General features: G+C 38.8%; 1 protein-coding gene across 10 annotated transcripts in view; it reads right to left on the bottom strand.

Moving 5' to 3' along the window:
• The window catches only part of ELMO1 (engulfment and cell motility 1), a 312,086-nt gene that overhangs the window by 255,150 nt on the left and 35,811 nt on the right, over positions 1-21,125 (bottom strand). For 8 of the 10 annotated variants that reach the window (XM_056483191.1, XM_056483198.1, XM_056483192.1 and 5 more), the window contains one exon: positions 6,113-6,257. In XM_056483191.1, the coding sequence (XP_056339166.1) occupies positions 6,113-6,190 (78 nt within the window). In that variant the 5' untranslated portion in view covers positions 6,191-6,257. Of the gene's footprint in view, positions 1-6,112; positions 6,258-6,607; positions 6,766-21,125 lie in introns of those variants that run through there. The other 2 variants (XM_056483194.1, XM_056483199.1) reach the window with 2 other exon arrangements.

The following is a 21,125-nucleotide window of genomic DNA, read 5'->3' as shown; positions in this document are numbered from 1 at the left end:
ATGAACATCCTTTATGCTGGAGATAAGGAACACTGGAATATTAGTTCTGCATACTTTAAGTGTATGCTGGCTCTACCTGAATTTCTATTTAAAAAAAAAAAAAAATCAGTCAACCAACCAACAAAACCCTGTCTACGGCACTGAACTTACAGCTCTTAACCTAGAAGATAGCACCAAGTAGAAAGAATAAATAGCATCCATTAGACTGCAATTCACAAAACATTTCTATTTATTCTTCCCCTCCCTTACTTTTACAATGCCCAAACCTTCTGCACATCTATAATCTCTCCCATCTGCTAGGCCTTGCTGCTGCCTCTATATTAAACAGAATCAGTAAGACAGAGTTTTTATGTATTTTTCAGTGATAAGGTCCCTGCCACACACACCACAGGACACAAGTTTGCAGCTTTGAAAGACTCCAGCCAACCAGAGTGAATGTGGCTTCAAACAAGTCGGATTAATAAAATGTAACGTGACAATAATATTGCACATTTTATCCATGCTGGCTGGCTGCCACCACATCAAAGAACTGAGGTGCCAATGATGACTACTCTAATGCTGCAGTCCTGTAAGAAAAGGAATCATATTTTTTGAACTCCATTGTATTTAACAATTGGTTCATTATGTTAACAGAGCAGTCTGTGTATACAACTGTGTCAGTACATTGAATTATATCCAGTGCACTACAACATCTGCATTATTGTTTCCAAGGTTATTCCTGCTGCTGAACAGCTTTTACAAAATAAATAAAAGTAAAAAATTGAGGCCTTTCATTCGTCCAACAAAGGAAATGGAAAAAAATCACAGAAAAATAATGGATAGGATTTCTTTACCAGCTCTACTAATAATGTTTTCACTATGTTTATGTGCTAGTTAGCACCTGCTTTATGAACAGTTTCATATTCAATTTTGTGAAGCTGAAATATGACAGGTACAACAAGGAGCAATAAAATTCCAAAAGCATATGTTTGGCACTTAAACATGGATTTTAACCTTTAACAAACTGGCTTAAGACAACAAAGTGGTTTTCAATTATTTTTTGAAAAGGAAACCTTTTGGTTCATCCATCTTTGGGCAAGTCTTCCATCAGCAACAACTGACATTCTCCTTCAGAATGACTGAGATACAGCTGCAGTGGTCAGCCTTGAGCACTGGCTCCTTCTCCCATCTGACAGAAAGGAGCTGCTGCTAGCAAGTCTAAACAGGGAACGTTTTTATAAATCAGTGTTAGATTTATTTTTCTTTCCTCTCCCCATGAGCTGCTTCATAGTCTTCTATCTTCAAGAAATTGAGATCTTGTCACTGCTAAAAGCACTGACATTTCCCTTTACTATAAACTCAGTATGTGCAATAACATTGGAAATCTCAGCAATATTCATACCGAAAATCATCACAAGTTCCACCTACTGCAGTACCATTACACTTTTTGGGTAAGAGTTAATAGAAATTTGCAGGCTTGTGGGAAGGCGGCAAAAGCCTCTCTCTTCCTTCATTCCCTTAAGAACTAAACCACTTGATTTTGAGGAAGCCTGAATTTGGAGCCAGAATGAAGCACAGAGAGCAACACTTTACAGTATGGTGAGAGAGTGAGGTATCAGTATTCCATTCTTGATCACTGCTTGAACAATGGTGCTGCTCACTAATATTACATACATTTAGACTCATGATGCCAGGATTGTCTCAGTATACTGCTATTACTAGTGACAGTACTTGCAGAAACTATATCTATTCTTAGTCTACACACATGGCAGAAGTGATGTGTCACTTCCTTTTCTCTAATTAAGCATTTCACAATCCCTTTTGAATTTCATTTTCCCCCACAGTTTGAGAAACATGGATCTAAATCAATTAACAATCCACAAGTGTTCAGATTTAGGTCTGAAACCAGATTTAGGTTTGAAAGCTCCTTTTGAAAAAACCAAAACCTTACTTGTGATCTTTTAACATGCAGTGAAGTACAATGACTTCTATGAAGAAGATAAAAAAACAGCCACAATTAAAATGACACTGGCAGAAGAGAAAACTTGAAAGAGACTTAAAAGATAAACTTGCTGAGTAAATCTAAACTTTAGAGAGAACATTAATGTAAAGTAGCCCATGGCTCTACCCATGGCTGCATTTATATTAACAGGAAATTGTAATATGACAAGCTCCTGTAAATTTTGCTCACTGTATGAGATTTGTGCTTTGAAAACACTGCTTTCCTTCCCCCCACCCCCACCATTTCTTTTGCTAATGTGTAGATTCACATCTGCTAATTTAATCCATGTTTAATGATCTCATAGGTAAAAGCAAACCTGGAGGAAGAGATTGTACAGCCAAGTTTAATTATAAACTGTTCCTTTTTATAGGAAAGCCTTGTTTACTTCCAAGGCTGAGGAAGTTCATCCCCAAGCTTAGACAGATCTGATTTTAGTACAACTTGTGTTAAGACACATGAGTGGATTTGAACGGGATAAACTAAAATAGATGTTATACCCAAATTCTATCTTATGCCTCTCATGGAAGCTGCTTATCCTGCAGCAGGAACAGTGTAACTGTATCAGGTAACCTGAAATCAGCACAGGCTTATCTAAAATAATTTTTGTTGTAAAATAAACCCAATAGCTAAGAATTATATATAATGCACACAAATTAAAGTATGCAGGCTTTCGCTGAACATGAACATATGAAATAACACCCTCTTATGAAAGAGCTATTTCTGGAACAAACAAAGAGAAGACAGGATAGACTAGCCAGCATCCTGGTTGACCTGTACAGACCCTGTGCAGTCCTATTCTTAACATCTTCTAGAATAATCAGTCAGGAGACTGAAGAAAAAGATAACAGGAGTCAGCATTTACCATTCATTTTTCCCCAAACTGCATTGATAAAAAGTCCACAAAAAGATCCCAATGCAAATAGAGACACCAACACATTTCCATTCCTCCCCTTAAATGACAGAAAAACTAAAACATGAAAGACCAACACTATACACAGTTCTTAAAGCCACAATCAAATCTTCAAATTAAAAATTCATTTGAGAATTTTAATATTGCTAGTGCAGATTTATGGAGGAGGGAAGAGTCTGGATGCTATTTTTCTAATTTATAATTGAGGAAAATTATGGAATTGGGAGGAAACCCAAATAAAACCCAAGTATTCTGGAAGAGAGTAACTGAATTCAATCAAATCCATCTCTCAAGAAGGACATGATTTAAAATCAGTTCTAATGCATACAGGTATCAGCCAGTTGCCAGGTTTACTGCAACTTAATTAGTTCCCACCTGGTAAGAGAGAGAGGGCAATAAATAAGAGAGTTTTGCCCTCCTTGTTTAAGGAACCTTTCTAAGAAAGAAGCATTTGTAAATCCCTGACATCAAAAAGTCAATGAGTGAGCAGAAAATTTTCTTTACAGTCATCGGAGGCAGGCACAGAGGCTAATACCAAAAGGCATTTAATTATTTATTAATTTTTCAGGCACAGAATGTCTCTAAGTGAGACTAATTTTCCATGATTAAATCTAAAACCATCATTGGAGAACCCAGGCTAACAAACCTATAGAAATGCAGTGGGAAGCCTCAACTTGAAAAGGCTCTGTGCCTCCTGAAGTCCATGTCAGAAGTTATGCATCTAATGGGGAATACAAAGTTTAATAACATTTGGTTGAAAAAATACTCATGAGCTCTCTTAAGGCAAACACCTGCCAGTACACCACCATCAATGGTTCTGGTTCACAGTGACATTTCTTCACTTTGAAAATATTTTACTCTCTCCATTGCTAAGCAAAACATCCATATACACAGCAAGTAAATTAGCATAATGTGCAACTGCATATAAATAAGTGTGTCCAAGTATATGCACTAAGCCACCTTAAAGAAACCTCCCAGATTTTACTCTGATTACTTATACGGTATTTGTTCTTCAGTTTTTGGAACAGCGTCAGTACCCTGAAAGATAAAAAATCTTGTATAATGCTACAGTGATGGGGTTTTGTTGGGTTTTTTAAAAGTCATATTATAGTGCTACTCATTTAAATATTGATTTTTCTTCATAGTAAGAAAGAGAGAGAAGAAACCAGTATGGCAAAGTTTTTAGGATTTTCTGAATATATGTCAAATGGTGACTGAATGAGCAGATCCCACCTGGGACACAGGCACTCCTGCAGTGTCTGGTCAGTGGCTAAGTTGTTTCTCTTTTCTGTCTTTCTTCTCTCTCCTCCCCTTTATCACCTCCAACAGCTAGCCATCTGAGGGATGAATCATTTCCTCCACTACAGCTCTTCTACTGAATAGCTACTTTAAAGGAAACAGATTGAGGAAAAGTTAGCACTAAGTGAATCAAAGGCAGAGCTGTATCACCCTATTTTCAAGGTTCTTTCTCACATTGCTCCCAAACTTGAAAAGGTAAATATGAGTGTTTGTGTGCATGGGTAGAAGAAAAGGATGTTTCTTTCCTATCTTTCCATAGAAAGATAGAAAGGAGAGGGATGAGACTCTCAAACTTCATTCCCTCATTTCCATTTCTCTTTTCATCAGGAGCAGTTAAGTTTTCTCCCCTTTGGCCTTACTTTCCCTCTTCCTCCTCCTAGCCATAAAGTGGCTTGAGGAAGCTTGCAGATAACTTGGCAGGCTGTGTTCGAGGAGTTTTACACAATATAATTCAGCACCGATCTTTCTTGTCTCCTTCAAATCTTACATCATAAAACTAAAAACAAGGAAAGTAAGCTAATATTACAGATAAGGTATGAGTGTTTTTTGAGAGTTACTTTCGAGCTTTTTGTGAATTAAACCATATCACTTTCATATTATTTTACTGCTGTTTGAAAGGAGACTTAGTAATATTTTTTCAGTTTTGTTCCCACTGTACTTGGTTTTGTCATGATTAACATGTATCTTTTGCTGAACAGTGTGCAGTGCCTTCCATTTGTTACGTAAGAGGAAAAAAGTAAAACATTCTTCACTCCAGAAGGCAAAAGATTTCTATGCTTACGGAAAAATTTCAGCAAATGAAAGTGGAAAAGCTTGGCAGGTCAAAAAAATCAATCTACAAAGTTTGGTTTCACTTGGGAACTTCCTTTTCCTCTAAGAGGGCTTTCCAAATGCTTAAAAATCATACCACTGTGATTCCAGCCAGCCTCCAGTACCATGTTTCTTCAAACTTCACACAGGGATTTCTCAAGGATGTGCCACAAAAGGGTTGACTACAAGTGAAACTCATTGCACTTCATGAAGAAATTACTAACCCATTTCAGTAATACATTTTCAGGGTGAATTCAAATGCTCTCCTCTTCAGTAGACCTCTATAATGTACTGAGTCCCCAGACACACCAGGTCTAAAGCACATTACAAAATGTTTTTCATCGCTCTGAATACTATTTACAGAATTAATAATAATTCTAACCAGGCAACATACTGCAGGATTTCAAAATATTAAGGGTAAGCTGTTAAATATTAAAGAGGTTCCTTTTAATATTAATACATAGATGATAAAAACAATCTCAGAGAAGTCCAGAATATAAAACACGGCCCTTGTATAACTTGTTTTTGTTTGTTTTCCCCCACCACAATTTCCTAAAAAGATATTTTGATTCATAATTTTAAATTTGTTAACTTCTCTACACTGCCTCCAATCCACCCATGGGGCCAGTGCTTTAGGACTAACCAGATAAACAGAACAACCCCTGGGATTCCTAAACAGAACAAAGATCCTCCTGGTCACAATGCACCACTACTTAAGTTCCAAAATCTGCTCTTGCTGCTGCCATTTGGTATGATTTTACTCCAAATGCAAAGCACTGACTAGAAATTTAAAGACTTTCCACCCAGAGGTAAACACTACCACAATTTTACAGTTGAACAACCAAGGCACAAAAGTGTTAAGGGGTCACACCACCAGTAAATGCCTTATTCAAGCAGCTGTTAAGAAAAAAAAAGCAGATGAAGAAACCAGCTAAAGACATCAAAAACCTTAGCAGAAAGAGAGGAAGAGGGTCACATCCCTTATAAAAACACCTTCTACCCCGCATACATTCATAGAAAAATGCACATGCATTGAAGTAAACATGCAGAAAAACATGCAGAGAACTTATTCATGAACAGAGCCAGCTGAGCACAGGTACACAGGAACTTACTTGATCTATTTCCATTAACTTGGGGAAGGCACCTGGCCATTCAATCGCCACCTTCACTATATCAGCAGGAGGGGGCATTGTGACACTTCTTCAGAGTCAGTACAACTGGACCCTAAATACTGCAGAGAGTCTCCCTTATTCACACCTGCAGGGGGAGAGAAAAAGAAAAAAAGAAAAAATAATATAATAGCAGTTCAGGCAGAACTCCAGCACTGCCACTTCAGTCTCCTACATTTCCCCTGGCTGGGCAGGTGGATGAAAATGTATGTGTGTATGTATGTGCAGGAGCGGCAGACTGGGACATGTTAAAGGAGCAAACACAGGACACACCACCACGACACACTGTACAGCTCAACAGTCTGTTAGAAGGATGGCTGAAGCACTGAAATGTACAATGAATAATAGGCATTCATTAGGTTTAAATAGAAAAACTATTTTTAAATATTAAATATGCTGGTGGGGAAAAAGAAACAAACTAAAGAAAACTCCCCTTACAGTGTCACTCCTGGAGTCCCAGGGAACGTGACCAAATTGATTAATGCCGGCACTTCAGAAGAGATTGCCCAGGAAGTTATGGCCAGAAAACACTGTTTCTTTTAACTATAGAAATGATCTTCTGGGTGTTCACAAATAGATCACTGCACTACAGCAACCTGTATGTCAGGAAGAAGACAGAACACTCAGCAGTTTTTACATGTACATATACACACGCACACACATCCTCACCTCACAGATCCAGAGATACCCACATATAAATACTCTTTATGGTACATCTCAGACACATGAATACACAAGGATGTAGTATACATCCACAGTGATGTCATAATCAGCCACATAATGTCATAATTCTGGCAAGAATATGAGTATCAACAGGATCTCATGTCAAATAGTGGGAGCTATGAATTTCATGGAAAGAGGAAAGGTGAAGAACCAAATTGCAGAGTTGAAGTTATGTCTCTTCTGACTCATCAAACTTTATAACCTTCCAACAACAGCAAATGTTTATCAAGAGTGTGTAGTGCCCATCTGGGCTTGCAAAAAAAAGCTTCTGCACCCCTCTCTCAGCTTGGTGGTGACAGGACATCCTCTCTAGTAGCAAAGCTCCACAGTTCTCAGACACATCAGCCCATGCACCATTCTGTAGATGGGGAGGTTCCTGCTTGCTTTGCCAAGCCCTCTACAACAACCATGGCATTTCCTGCATGCTCTACTGAGACCTAGCAAAGTGCCATCACATATCACAAAACTAGAGAAGCTGTAGAAAGTCCCACTTCTTCTTAGCAGAAAAAGAGAAGGAAGTGGTGAAAGCACGGAGACATGTTTGCACATACATCCTTTCAAAGAGCTAAGGCAAAAGAGGAGCTGGCTGACAGACAGCTGTCAGTATACCAGACATTCAAAGACACAAAGAAGTACAGGTAAAAAAAACCTTCAGTTGCTGCTTCAACTAACCTGGTCTAATGACTTTTCTTCAACTGCAGATGAAGCCAGAGCTTAGGTCGGTCTGAACAAAATTGTGAAATCATCCCTTTATTGGGAAATGTTTCATCTTTGTCTCAGACTACTTTTATAAGTAGGAGTTCATCCAGACCTCTGGATGTCTCCATCTTTCCTTTTTTCTTGTGTGCCTCTGGTCTGCTCTGAAAAGGCTTAGTCCTCTGACTCTGCAAGCCCTCCTACATTCTACACAGGGCTATTAACACATAACATTAAAGAAATATATGATCTTTAACACTCCAGAAGTTTACTTTCAGTGGCAGTTCTGACAACGACAGGATCACGCATCACCACAAAGCAAGGCACAAGGCAGTAAACAAGACAATGGACAGTCTATAAATAAGACTAGATTGCAGGAAGCGCCTTGCAAGCCTAAACAGTATGATTAAGAAACACTGTGATATTGTCTACATTTGGTAGATGTTACAGGAACCAGGAATAAATACAATTAAAGCAAGCAGCTGGCTTGATGGTCATTGAGAAAACCAGACATTTACTTCTGGCTGTCTTCTACCCTGTAAAGATTTAGCAGATGCAAAGTTCCCACAATTTCTTCCCAAAACATCAAATGCCCACCATTTGCATCTCCAACCAGCGGTCCTCTCTTGCCATGCAGTGCACTAGCTCAATCAACCAGGGCAGGGGGGAAAAAGTATTTTTGGTCATCAGTTTTTTATCATGTTTGAGTCAAATAGCTACTCAGAGGTGATGCAACATGGGAGAGGGGAGGAGAAGCGATGTTTCTTGGCAGCAATGAGCTGTTAATCCACCTCGACAGTCAATTGAAACTGAGACCTTGCCACCTTCTGCTCCCACACTCGCAGTGACTGTGTTTCCCACCTCCTCAGCAGCACAGTTCTTGGTACTCTCAGCTTGCCGATGTTTTGGTATTAAACTGTCTGTGGCACTTAAGTGGGGCTGACTCACACAGTACTTGACCAACAAGCTACTCCCTGCATTCCCTGACTTGTCACCCCATCCCTGGCAGAAGGGATGCTGCAAGTCTCAGCCAGAACCTGAGCTTGCTGGCCTCAACACAAAGAGTAGCAGCAGCAGCTCCTGCTAGATAAACTTGACTGAGGATAGCTTCAGTTGAGTAAGCCTTTGTTTTCAACAGTTTTATTTTCCCCCATCATGTTTCTTCTACACTTTTAGTGAAATAAAAAATCATCTGTAGACCACATATCTAAAGAGATGGAAGGGAGACCTATAAAAACCATAGAATCCACCTATTGCACAAGCAAACACAGTTTCTTTTGACTGAGAAGAAGTAACTTGACTTGTGGTCCAATACCTTCCCTCCAAAGCTTACAATAAATGCTGGAGAAAAAACACTGATTCATGACCACTGGCTCTAAGTACAAAAGTAAAACAACATTACACAGCAATAAATTTGCAGAAAACTTCCATTTTCCCATGCATATGAGGGCATTAACCCTCATTGAGCTGTAGCAAGTTGTGGGCTATCTTGACTCACCCAGAAAGAAGAATCAAGGAAAGCTGATGGTAAGTTAATCAAATTCAGCTAAGGAAAACAAGCACATTCCAAAGAAAGGTGCAAGAGAAGTCTGCCACAGCATTCGCCAGACAATTTCATTGTGACTAGTTTTAATGTAGGCTAGCACAAATCTCCTTCATAATTATAATTACTACTATATGTATGCTTACACAGTCATAAAACACAAAGCAAAGTGACAGAACTTTAACTAATACAAATGGATGTAGTCCCACTTCTCCTACCAGAAGATCAACTCAAAAATAACAATGTGGTCTGAATGCTGAAAAGCATATAAAATCATCACTTTGTTTCTGTTTCTCAGTGGATATCCTAGTCAAATATGCTGACTTCTCCTTTCATAATTTATATTCTTATGAATCCAGTGCAACACAAAAGTCAATTTAGTTTCATTCCACCTACATGGCAATGTCAGGAAAAAGTATTGGTTTTGGGGTTTTTTTAAGGCCAAAATTGATGTTTAGCTGTCATCCCAAAAGTAGGACTGTAAAGAAAATTCTGCAACCTACAGTGCTGACAATTCAAAATTACCTACTATTTATTCTCATGGTATGCAGTGTGTTAGACACCATCCAGAAAAATAAGGAAGGCACAAATCCTGGTTTGAAATGGTTCCAATTTAGTAAGCAATTTTCATTATGTGAATGAAGAACTAGAACTGTTTTCAGCTGCTTTTTGTTATACTAGCAGCAGTAAAACAGTGAAAAAGATAGGGATGTCACTGAAGGGTCTAGTTATGGAGTTTTCTCAAGGACAATTCCTTTTTCTCTCCCAGTGGGACCTGAAAAGCACTGACATGTAAGAGCAACTTTCCAATTCTTTTTTACATTTGTTTTCAAGCAGAATCTGAAGGCAAGAAGGATATATCATGTGCAGGCATGAATGTATGAAGGGGAGGAGGGGGTCAGATTAAAAGGAAGGCAAATTCCGATTGTTTTCCCTAATGCCTGCAAGGAGATGTAACTTGGAGAATGTTTAAGCAACTTAGGTACTCAACTGCACATTATTTTATAATTTGAGGGGGAGGAAACTACAACCAAAGCATGTCTACCACTTGAACATACTTTCTTCCATCAATATGATTTTGCAGAACTATGACAGATTATCCCATTAATGTGTCCATTTTACAATTTATTTTTATTACCACATATAATACATTTATGCATTTCCAAACCAAACTATGAAGGAGTCCCTGTGGTCTACTAAGTCAAATCGAAGTATGTTAAATTTAATGTAAAAGTGCATCAGCATAGATAAGCAAGCTCTTGATTTACCTGCTTGGCTCTGAAGGATTCATTCAGTACAAACTTCAGTAAAATATATTGAATTTTACCCTTCTACCTATACACTGCGTGTGGAAAACAGTATTTTATTTGTGTATGAAATTAGTGGAACTCTTTTTTTTTTTTAAAACCTTGTTTTGCAATTTCATTAGCACTTTCTACAAAGATCTCAAAGTACTTCAAGTAACTTAAAGTTATTGGAGCACATCTCTCAAGAAATAAATTCCATTTATTTATTTTTTATTATTTATTTATTTATTATTATTATTAATTATCTTTATTCTCCACAGGCAGAAGAAAAATTCAAGGCTAATTGGAGCTATGTGACTTGCAGCTCTACTCATAAATTTAAACAGCAGCCTAGAACAGTTTATTTATTCTTTTACAGAGGAGAGGTAATATTCAAAGAGCAGTCCAGCTCATTTCATGAACAGCTCAAGTAAGAAAATTATTTATTAGAAACTGTCTGAAGGAACGCCAAGTGACTTGAAAAATTAATAAAGTATGTGTTTCTCCTGCCTGGACAAAAGGCAGCATATACAGCACCTGGAGCTGGCACAGATCCTGCCAGCCCCTGACACAGGCAGGTTTTTGCATGGCATTTCTTGAAGGTGATGGAAAAGCAGGGCAGTGAGGGCAACAGCGCCAAGCAGGATGTGGTGGGTGCTGGCAGGGAGCTGAGCCCTGGTCAGGCCCACAGCAGGAGGAGAGGCACAGCTCCCTCTGCTCCGCACCTTATGTAAAGAACCACTTCTTGTCTAACCTCATCAGCTTCCTCCGCTTCGCTCCTGCCACCTCAACAAACAGAAACTAAGTGGCAAGTTCAGCTGGAAGGTCCCTCGGAGACCAAGTCTGATTAACGATTTTAGAAAGATAATCCAACACTGGATTAATATCCCCCAAGATAGTTATTTTTGGAGTTAAACTGCGTAACTGAACAGCTGACTCTAAAGAGCTGTAAACGTGTTCTACCATCTCCGCAAGAAATGAAAATAGGGCTGAGAAGCCAGGCGGCTGGATGTACACTTTGTGTACATAAAAAGGCATTCATGCTGCTTTTCCTTCTTAGGTATTCAGTGCTATTCACTCCTGAACCAGATAGGAAGGAGTAAAACGCCCAGCAGACCTATATCAATAAAATCTGTGTATATTTTGACACAAACGGAAGATAAAGCTGTACAGAAGCTATGAGCTATACTCTAGTAAGGGATGGGAAAAAAGCAGTGGTCTCAAAAAGCAGGCAACCTGGGTGGGGGTGCTACTGCTCTGCAGCAGCCACCAACACTGCAGGAACACCTGACGCACCTCAACTGACTTTCATGGTTCAGAGCAGTCCATCAGGTTCCAAACAGGAACATTTCTTTGATGTTGAACCCTAAGCCTGCTGATCTATAAAGGATCATTAGACCAGGAATGAAATATTTAATATTATGTTAAAATAAGCTTTGGACCCCTCAGGTTTAAATACACCACCCTTCCTGTGATTTCAGGGTTATAGGTGCCAAATATACAGAACAGAACATTTTTTGCCACTGGTAAAACTTCCCAGGAAAGACAGATAATATTTGTGTGGTTATCACTTATCTCATTCCCAGCATACTTGTAACCTTTCTTCTCAATTTCATTCCAAGTCTTTTCTCTATCCACATTTCCATCCATCACATATCCATTTTCTCTATCTTCCTGGGAAGCATTTTATATGGTTGAGGTTTCACTGTGTTTGAGAAGCCAGACCAGTTTAAAATAGAGCACTCTTCAAAACTAGAGAGCAAAAAAGGCTTTAAAGGGTGCTTCAAAAGATAAGGTGAAAGAAAACACAATAGACTGGATATACTCAGAATACAAGCAAGAAGGCTGTCTGGTTTTGCTTTTAAAGCACACATTGAAGCTCATCAGAAAAATTCAGGTAGTTCTTTAACATGAACTCCCCCGCTTCTTGGAAGATCATTCTCCTTTTACTAAGGAACTTCTGATTACATGTCTGTAACTCGTAAAAGGATACAAAAAACTTAGTTTGGACTATTCAAGTTTCTATTTGAAACTTTGTGGCAATTTAATTAACTCATGTATAATATCCAGTCAGATAAAATGTTTGTTCACTAAAGATATTAGTATAAGAGGTCTTCAATCTAGGGACCAGGAAAGTACCAAACTCAAGTATTCAAAAAACAATTCCAATAAATAAATATTTTTTAAATAAATAACCAAATAAATTAATTAAAAATTCATTTAAAAACTAGACAAAACCAAAATGCACCACCACAACCCTCACACCAATAGCAATCCAGCAGTCAAAGATCTAAAGCTTCACAAAAAAAGCACAGTTTTTCAACCATGCTGAGTACCTGCCTTAGCATAGAAAACTTAAAGACGACGGCTGGTATCTAGCACAGAAACAAAATGAAATGCTACTCTGAATGCAAACTATTACTTTATCTACTTAACCTTTTCACAATTTGTCAGGGCTTGCCCACTTCATTTAGGGCTCATTTCTCATCATCTTTCTCATCCAGATATTTCTAAACTGAAGCAAGTAGCAAAAAAATATCCCTTAAAATCCAGTTAAATATAGTTTTCTTTTCCACCTTTCAGGATATTCTCACATAACCAGCAAAGCAGAAAGGAAGTAATGGGCAAAACATAAAACCTCCATTTCAGCCAGTGTTCCTACTGTTCTTAAGGAGCTGTAAGTTAAAAATCAAAGTACTCAGCACAAGAAAGTCGGAGGGCAGAAGAAATGCAAAAGGCCATTGATACTGTGAAACAACAAAATAAAGCAAAGCAAAACATTACAACTCAAAATGATGGAGGCAATTTTTTTTGTTTGGGGGAGGGGGAGCAGGTAAAGGGCTGGTGATTCTTAATGTTTAAAATAAGCACATTCCAAAGGAGTCCCATGAAACTAATAATTGAATTTGTTTATTACAGGCTGGTTGAAAACAAGCTGAAAAGAAACAGAGAAAGTTCATCAAAAGTACTGTGAATTTTGAATAAAACTCAATTAAGGGTAAAAAAAAATATCACAGTCCTCTTTTCTACTACTAGTATGATCTGGCTATGGCATTTGGATAAAACAGGGGGCTAGAAAGGACACCAAAAAAGAGTACCTTGAATCAAAATGATACCACAGCAGAATCTGAATCAAAACAAGGATAGCTGGCTATATCCCAATGGAGATAACAGATACAAGAAGATAAGCTCAAAGTTGGGGAAAACCCTAAACTTCCTGCTGGAAGGAAGATGAAGCAGTAGTATAAAAAACAAAGAGAATCTGTTACCCTATCAATGTTTATTATACATCCAGAGGAACTAATGGAACTGCTAGGAAGTTAGCAGTCAAATGGAGGAAGAGAGAGCAACAGAGATATGTGATTGCTAAAGGAAATAACCAAGTTAACTGACAGCACAAGCAGGATGTTGAAGGTTGAAACAAATAGCATAATTTTCTAATGGAATCATTCTGCATAGAAAAATCTTATGGAAAAGAGTAATATTGATATTCCACAGTGCAAAAGCAGATGGTAATGCCCATTATAAGTAAGAAAAACAGCAAAAGAAAGGGTGGATACCACTTGTGAGTCTGAGGAGGGCACAAAAATTTTGAAGACAGTAGCCTTTTGTCAGGCACTGACACTGCTCTTCAGAATTGTGCAATTTTGAGTGCCACAATATAAGAAGAATCATAAAGTTACTAGAAGCCATCCAAAGGAAGGCTGTGAAGAAGGTGAAGGATCTAGAGGGAAATTCATATGAGGAGCAGCTGAGGTCGCTTGGTTTTCTCAGCTTGGAGGAGATCTCACTGCAGTCAGCATCTTCCTGACGAAGGAAAGTGAAAGGGCAGGTAGTGATCTCTTCTCTCTGGAGATCAGTGAGAGGACCTAAGACAATGGCATGAAGCTGAGTCAGGAGAGGGTTAGGTCGGATATTAGGAAAAGATTTTTCACCCAGAGGGTGGCTGGGCACTGGAACACACTCCCAAGGGAAGTGGTCACAGCACGAAACCTGTCTGAGTTCAAGAAGCATTTGAGCAGTGTTCTTGGGCACATGGTGTGACTCTTGGGGTATCCTGTGCAGGGCTAGAAGTTGGACTCAGTGATCCCCATTGGTCCCTTCCAACTCAGAACCTTCTATGATACTGTAAAAGATAACAAAAAACAAGAGAAGGAAATAAACTACCTGTTAGTAATCTTGCATCAGAAAGCAGCCCCATGTACAGAGGTGCTTCTCTTATACTTACTGCAATCAGTGCATCAAAACATCTAACAGTCCAAATGCCCCAAGTTTTTTTGACTTTCCAGCACTATATAGTCTCCGAATCCACCCCTGCAGGCTCCTAGCTCTCTGTCGGTTCACTCTCATAGTCACAAAGTATAATTTGTCCTTAACACTTGTGGACTTCCCAGTGCTGGCTCTCTGAAGGACATTAAGCAAAACTAAGTAGCATATGGAAAAGACAGTGATGGTCACGAAAAAAATGCATGGCACAGTTAATATCAGAGATTTTGCTTATATCTAACATTTGTGGAATAATTTGAGCTATTCTGCATTAAACAAAATGTCAAGCTTAAGCCAGAGTTTTGATGGACATCACAAAACCACTCTGGAAACAAATACGAAAGAACAAACATAGACACAAGTCACATCCCAAAACAAATACTGTGCATTTGCCCATCCTTAACACTGTTGCCACCCTGCTTTGGTGACCACTGCTCAGTTGGTGTACTGGCAGGCCTGGAATCTGTGTTCCAGGAATATCCTAAGAAGATCTCACCCTCCTTTGCAATACTGACACATACCTTGGGGACATTGTTTACAATTCTAGATCAAGAGGAGCTTGCACACCTGAACAGTCATTTCAATTATACAGTCAGGTCAACCATAAGATCTCTGTAAGGGAAGATACAAGCAAAAAGATACTAAAAAACACAAGAACAGAGTGAACTTCAGGTTCAAACAACCAGAACACGGATTGTATTTTGGAGGACTCCAAGAAGCCTTTCAGAAAAAAATCTGAATGCAAGATATTAGCACTGCCAACACTGCTCATCCAGCCCATTTCCAGGGGAGATTTGTCCTGCATAAATCCTGGTAAACTGCATTGAATGTGACACTTAGTAACAGGAGATCCGGGTATTTTAACATGAGACTATCCCTTACTCATCTCTCTACTGCAAAACTGTGAGCAGCAGATGACCCCGTTTGACCACGGAAGCTGGATCAGGTGACTTCCAGGAGTGCCTTCCAGCCTCAACAATTCTGTGATTCTCTAAGTACACTGATATATTGTCTCTAAGCACTCTTGAAGTCATATCCTGCTCATCTATGTTCCAATAATCTGCCTTTTCTGTACTCAAGCATGCACATCATGAGCAAAAAGGTCTGCTTCTGTAGCAGGTTGCCTTCAATGCCAAAATAAGATTTTTGCAACACAATAAAACCAGCCGTTGGTTACAACTTAGGAACAAGAATCTCCATAACTCTGCCCATCTGGCATTCAAGAGCAAGATTCAAAGAGTATCCCATTCAAATAGTATACCATAACTTGAACTATAATTTTAAAGATCAAAGTGGAACTTTACTTCTGACAAGAAAACTGCCTTAAAATGTGTTTGTGTGTGTTAGAGACTAATACATGCCATTCGTACCTGGTACGATTTGTGGTCACCCCATAATTTTACTGCACTCTTTGTTCGACATTATAATCTGCATGGCCCAGGGAAGAGGAATGAATGATGCAAACATCATCCTTTATTGGTTTGGGTCATAAACTCTAGGGAGTCACGCAGTTTAAGCAGTAAATAGTTGAAAAGTTTATTGTCTCTCCCTTTTAGCTGGGACAGCAAGACAGGTAACGAGTTCACTCAGAAATTACAATCCACATGTGAACTTAAACCTCCATTGAATCTAATTTATGCTATCATGCTGGGCTATTAAAAAAAAAAGAGGAGGTGGAAGGGAGAGAGGACAGCCACCACTTCTGCCACTGCAGTTGAAGCTATACAGAGGTGTTATTAATATCTATTGTCTTACTGTTAGAAAAAATGTGGGAACACTTTAATGATGAAACATGACTCATGAAAAACACCAGCTTGTCTAGTAAACATGTTCACTTCATTGTTTAGAAAAAAAAGTCACTATCAATTAAAAAGTCACCTTCTTAATAGTACATATGATCTGCTTCTCCAAGTATCTTCTGTTTCATAAGGAACAATAATTTCAAAGGTTCTCTAAGACTCCTGAGATGACTAGAGCTAATACTCTGTTAAAAGTTGATGACAGCACTGCTGTGTATCCCCATTGCCACGCTCCAGTTGAAGTTCCTGCTCTAGCCTCGCTGGGAACATGCAGAGTTATGCCAAGAATGAGCAAAACACTGTTTCCAAATTGGCTAATAAATAGACTGAGTCTTAACCTCTTCACAACACATGCATCCAGACAAACAGCTGAAAGCACTGAAGACTGAACTGTGCCAGCCACATTATTCAGCAAGATGACTCATGTCAGTTTTCTTCCTAGGAGCCAGAACATCAATTGTCACCGATGATACTGCAACTCAATCAAAACACCTATCCAAAATGAACTAGCATTTGCTGTGTGATGCTCTACTCTATTATCCTAAAAACAAATAATAGTGCCTCCAATATTTAATACCAGTTTGGTTCCAATCAGGAGTTATTGCCCATAGTTTTACCTGCTAAGATCTTACAATTGCAGAACAGGGAGACGCTGGTAGCAACAGGTAAAAGGACATATTTTGCTGAAAAGGATAATATTTTGCTGAATAATAGCATGCATACTTCTAGCTTATTATGTAGCCAAAAAAAAAAAAAAAAAAGGATCCTCATAACTATTTCATGTTTAAAATATTGTAAGACATATACATCATCCTGTGCTACTATCCTTAGATTTTCCAGTAAAATAAATTTCTTTTCCTCCAAAACACTCTCTGGATGGCAAAGTCCAGTTCCACAGCAGATCTGATGTCTGCTTCCCCAATGTCATAGCTTTGCCTCCCTCCCCCAAGTGCCAGCACTGGCACTTGTCCAGCATACTAGTTCAGAGAGATGGAGCATAACCCACAAAACAAAAACAAAGACACATTTTCAGACAGATTACTCCCTTGAATGCATTCACCACTCACTCACCCAAGCATCAGAACCACAGCAAGCAATGCGTAAGGCCAAAGAGAAAAACGGGAATATAACCTGCTCATTTTAAACTTTTTCACCTGTACAAAGTCCAGGACGTACAGCTGAGATTCAATTCCATAGAGGAGAATGATATAAAAGCATGAAATTACTAAGTTCATTATAGTATGTGTCATTAATTCAATGAGCTGCTTTATAATTGTAACAGACATTAAAAGATTAAAGTATTTGGATTAAATCCAAGTACATTTTCAGTGATCTGATGATTGCCAGAGTCTGTATCTTCAGAAATACAGAAATAAATATTACAGAGTAATACCCCTTCACCAAGTACCCTGTGAGAGAAACTATTGTTTATCCTTCTTACTTTCAGATTTCAGTGCTCCGAAATAAAATTTTCCCATTGCATTTGGGGGTGTTCAAGCAACTGTATATTTTAGTTTGACATGTTACAACTGTTTCCAAATAAAGCCGTCAACTGAAGTTGACCATTTTGAATTTCCTGGAGGGCTAACACCTGGCTGGAAAATCCTTTGTGTTAAAACAGCAACATGGAAACAAAGCCAAACACATAATTTTGTGGCACCTTTCATCTGTACTTCAGTAGTAATTTAAAATAATTAGATCTCAGCTGTTCAAGCAGTAAGAGTGATTTAGGTATCGATCACTTTAAAAGAGAATGCAGTCCTCTTTCTGCTCTTCAGTAAAGCATTTCTACTCTGCTGCAGAGACTGAGCACAGCTTTACAGGTTTGGCAGCATGGCGACAACAGCAAGCACAGAGCCTTACCCACTCTCAATTTTACACAAAATTAAGCAATATTCACAGATTGTACTGAAAGTACAAGATTTCCAAAAAGCTACAGTGCGAATCTCTACTGAAAGAATACTTCATTTTCTTCTCATTATGCAGTCCTCGAGCTGCATTCTCAGAATCACAGACAGAGCCCACCTGAAGATGTTAATCTAATGAGTGTTATCAGGAAGGAGACGACCAATTTCCAAAGCTGACAGACAACCTGCCCTGTAACAAGTAAGTGGACTCCCCATCTCTGAAGACCAGGATTTGGGTTCCATTTTCCCCTTTTCCTAAAAAGCGATTTGGCTGTTCTGTCAGAACTGGATGTGGCTTCCTTCTATCTTGCCTGGAAGATAAATGTAGAGCTCACAACATGCAGTTCCCAACTGCTTCCTCTTGATCTGGGCATGCAAAACCTCTTAATAGTGTACAAGAGGAATGAAAAAATATGCTTCTGAATACATTTTGAAGTTTCCTTTTCACATGTTTCATTCTCCAAACTCTGAAGCAGATTCCTACAGGCCACACCACCTTCACAAGCTCTTTTGTCAGTGTGTTAAAGAATTAGATTTATTTCAGCCACATCTCTTACCTTGCTGGTCTCACTCACTATTCCAACAATTTGGACTAGGACTGGGGAGGGAACTGGAAAGATTAGGTTAACTCTAATTAAGGTACTCAAAAAAGATTCTGAAGCAGACGTGTTCTTAGGTAAATCTATTCCATCAGTGCCCAGGACAAAGTCTAATGTTCCCATATAAACAAGTCAGAAAAATGTATTCTAGCATTTGAAAAACAAACCTCTTGACGCATAAGAGCCCCAGATTATCATTTGACCTTGGTGTCCCTGAGAGAAGTAATTATTAGCAGCTGGTATGAGACAGACCACAAAAAAAAATAAAATTAAGAACTCATCTGCAAATAGACACTATCTCTTCCAAATTTATTCCCCAAATCACTAACTAAAGAGGACTTTCTACCACATGTAGCAATTATACTGTTTAAATGAACAGAGTTCTGCTCCAAAGACAAAGATGCTAAACCTGGAAGGAAGAACACTTGTGTTCAATTTTCTTTTATTCAAAGGCTTGGTGTGTGGCCATGTACTTGCCCTTTGGTTCTCTGTGCCTCCAACCACCAAGTATAAAATTGAGCACCACACTTCCTCAGAACAGTTGAGAGGCATTTAGAAGCTACAGGAGATTGTATCTAAATCATGCTAACAGATTACCCAGAAAGGGCAGCTGCCCTATTTATTCATGTGATTGGAAGACTACTCTCACAGATCCTACTGTATTTCACCCTTCCTAGCCCTCAAGGCCCTGAAAGTAGAGACTGGCTTATCTATTTCTTGCAACCCTCCTTAGACTCAATACAACACCTTCCATTAAAACCAGAGAGGTAGAAGTGAAGATGCAGCTTTCCAGGGGTCTGCTGGAAATGGTCTGTGCTCTAAGCATTTCAGAGTAGTTACTCATCAGACAGTGCTTCTCACAAGGATCCCAGATATGCAGTCTGAGAGGTGACAGAAAGGAGCAAATCCTTTTCTGGCTTTATTTATTTTCCAATGTGTTTTATTTATCTTACTCTTCCAAATTAAAAGATTCATTGCCAAGACAAAATGACAAATATGCTTCTAGGTGTACTACATATTTTAAATCAAATCAACAAGGTAAACTATTTTCCCAGGCAAAACAAATGCATCACCATTTTTTTTTTCATTTAAGCCAAGACTGCAAGAGCACAGAGAACGTGCTGTAGGGACCAAGTCTGAAATCTCATTGCCAATTTTCTTTACATAAAAAGCTGTTTTTCCTTATGTTAAGCATCCCCAAGGCATGCACAAATGTCTGCGGAACCAATCAAAATGCAAATACTGCGAAACAGCCCAGCAAGCAACTACTGTTTGTCTCTTTACCACATTCTTCGTTTTACTCAGGCTTTCCTCATTTAATACAAGTGACTTTGCCAAACACTGTGTGCTTTGGTTTTAGAGCCCTGAAAGTTTAAACTGTTTTCTGCTCAGAAATAATCTCATCTGTTTCATTGGTTCAGCCATTCCCGGCAACTACTTTACTTTCAGCATACCCATGACAGGAAGTCCTGTTCTGTCCTGTCCCAGTTACCTCTTTCTGGACCCAAATAACCACTGTAGTTTTACAGAGTGGGATGGCTGCTAGCTACCCTACTCTCCTTCATTTGCTTTTAGTACTTTCATTGCTGAAGTGGAAATACAGATGTAAAAAGAGACAGGCACATGACAGAAAATGCTTGCCTCTTGCTTTGAAGATGCATAACGAAACCGCAAGGTTAAAAATCCCACAGCTACGAAGGATCCCAATTTTCTCAGGAACTGTTTCATCTCTAACAAGATCAAACTGAACTATTGCCAGTAAATTGAGGACGTGCCTGTTTTAACAGTTCATTTCCTAAATCTGTTACCATTTCCTCTGGCTCATAACCAACCTTACTTAAGAAAGAAGAATCCTACCTTAAAAGGAAGAAGACAGCAAGGTATCTTTGCATGCCGCCAGTCAAGTTGCCTATACTATTTATTGCTGCTTTCTGTTAAGAGAAAGTTAACCATGCCAAAGATTGGCAGTTTCCTCTAGCAGCTAAGAAGTAAAAAGCCTTGTTTAGCACATTTTCCTTTTGAGCTGACACACATCATGATGTATTTAGCATAGCTATTAGGCTGTGTGTGAGAAGGAAAGATTACAGGTCTCTGCCATCAAACTGTGGCCCTCTAAATTTTCAAATTTCCAAGAATA

Source organism: Oenanthe melanoleuca, chromosome 2, assembly GCF_029582105.1.
Source record: "Oenanthe melanoleuca isolate GR-GAL-2019-014 chromosome 2, OMel1.0, whole genome shotgun sequence".
NCBI classification, from domain to species: Eukaryota; Metazoa; Chordata; class Aves; order Passeriformes; family Muscicapidae; genus Oenanthe; species Oenanthe melanoleuca.
This window is presented reverse-complemented; position numbering and strand designations above follow the sequence as displayed.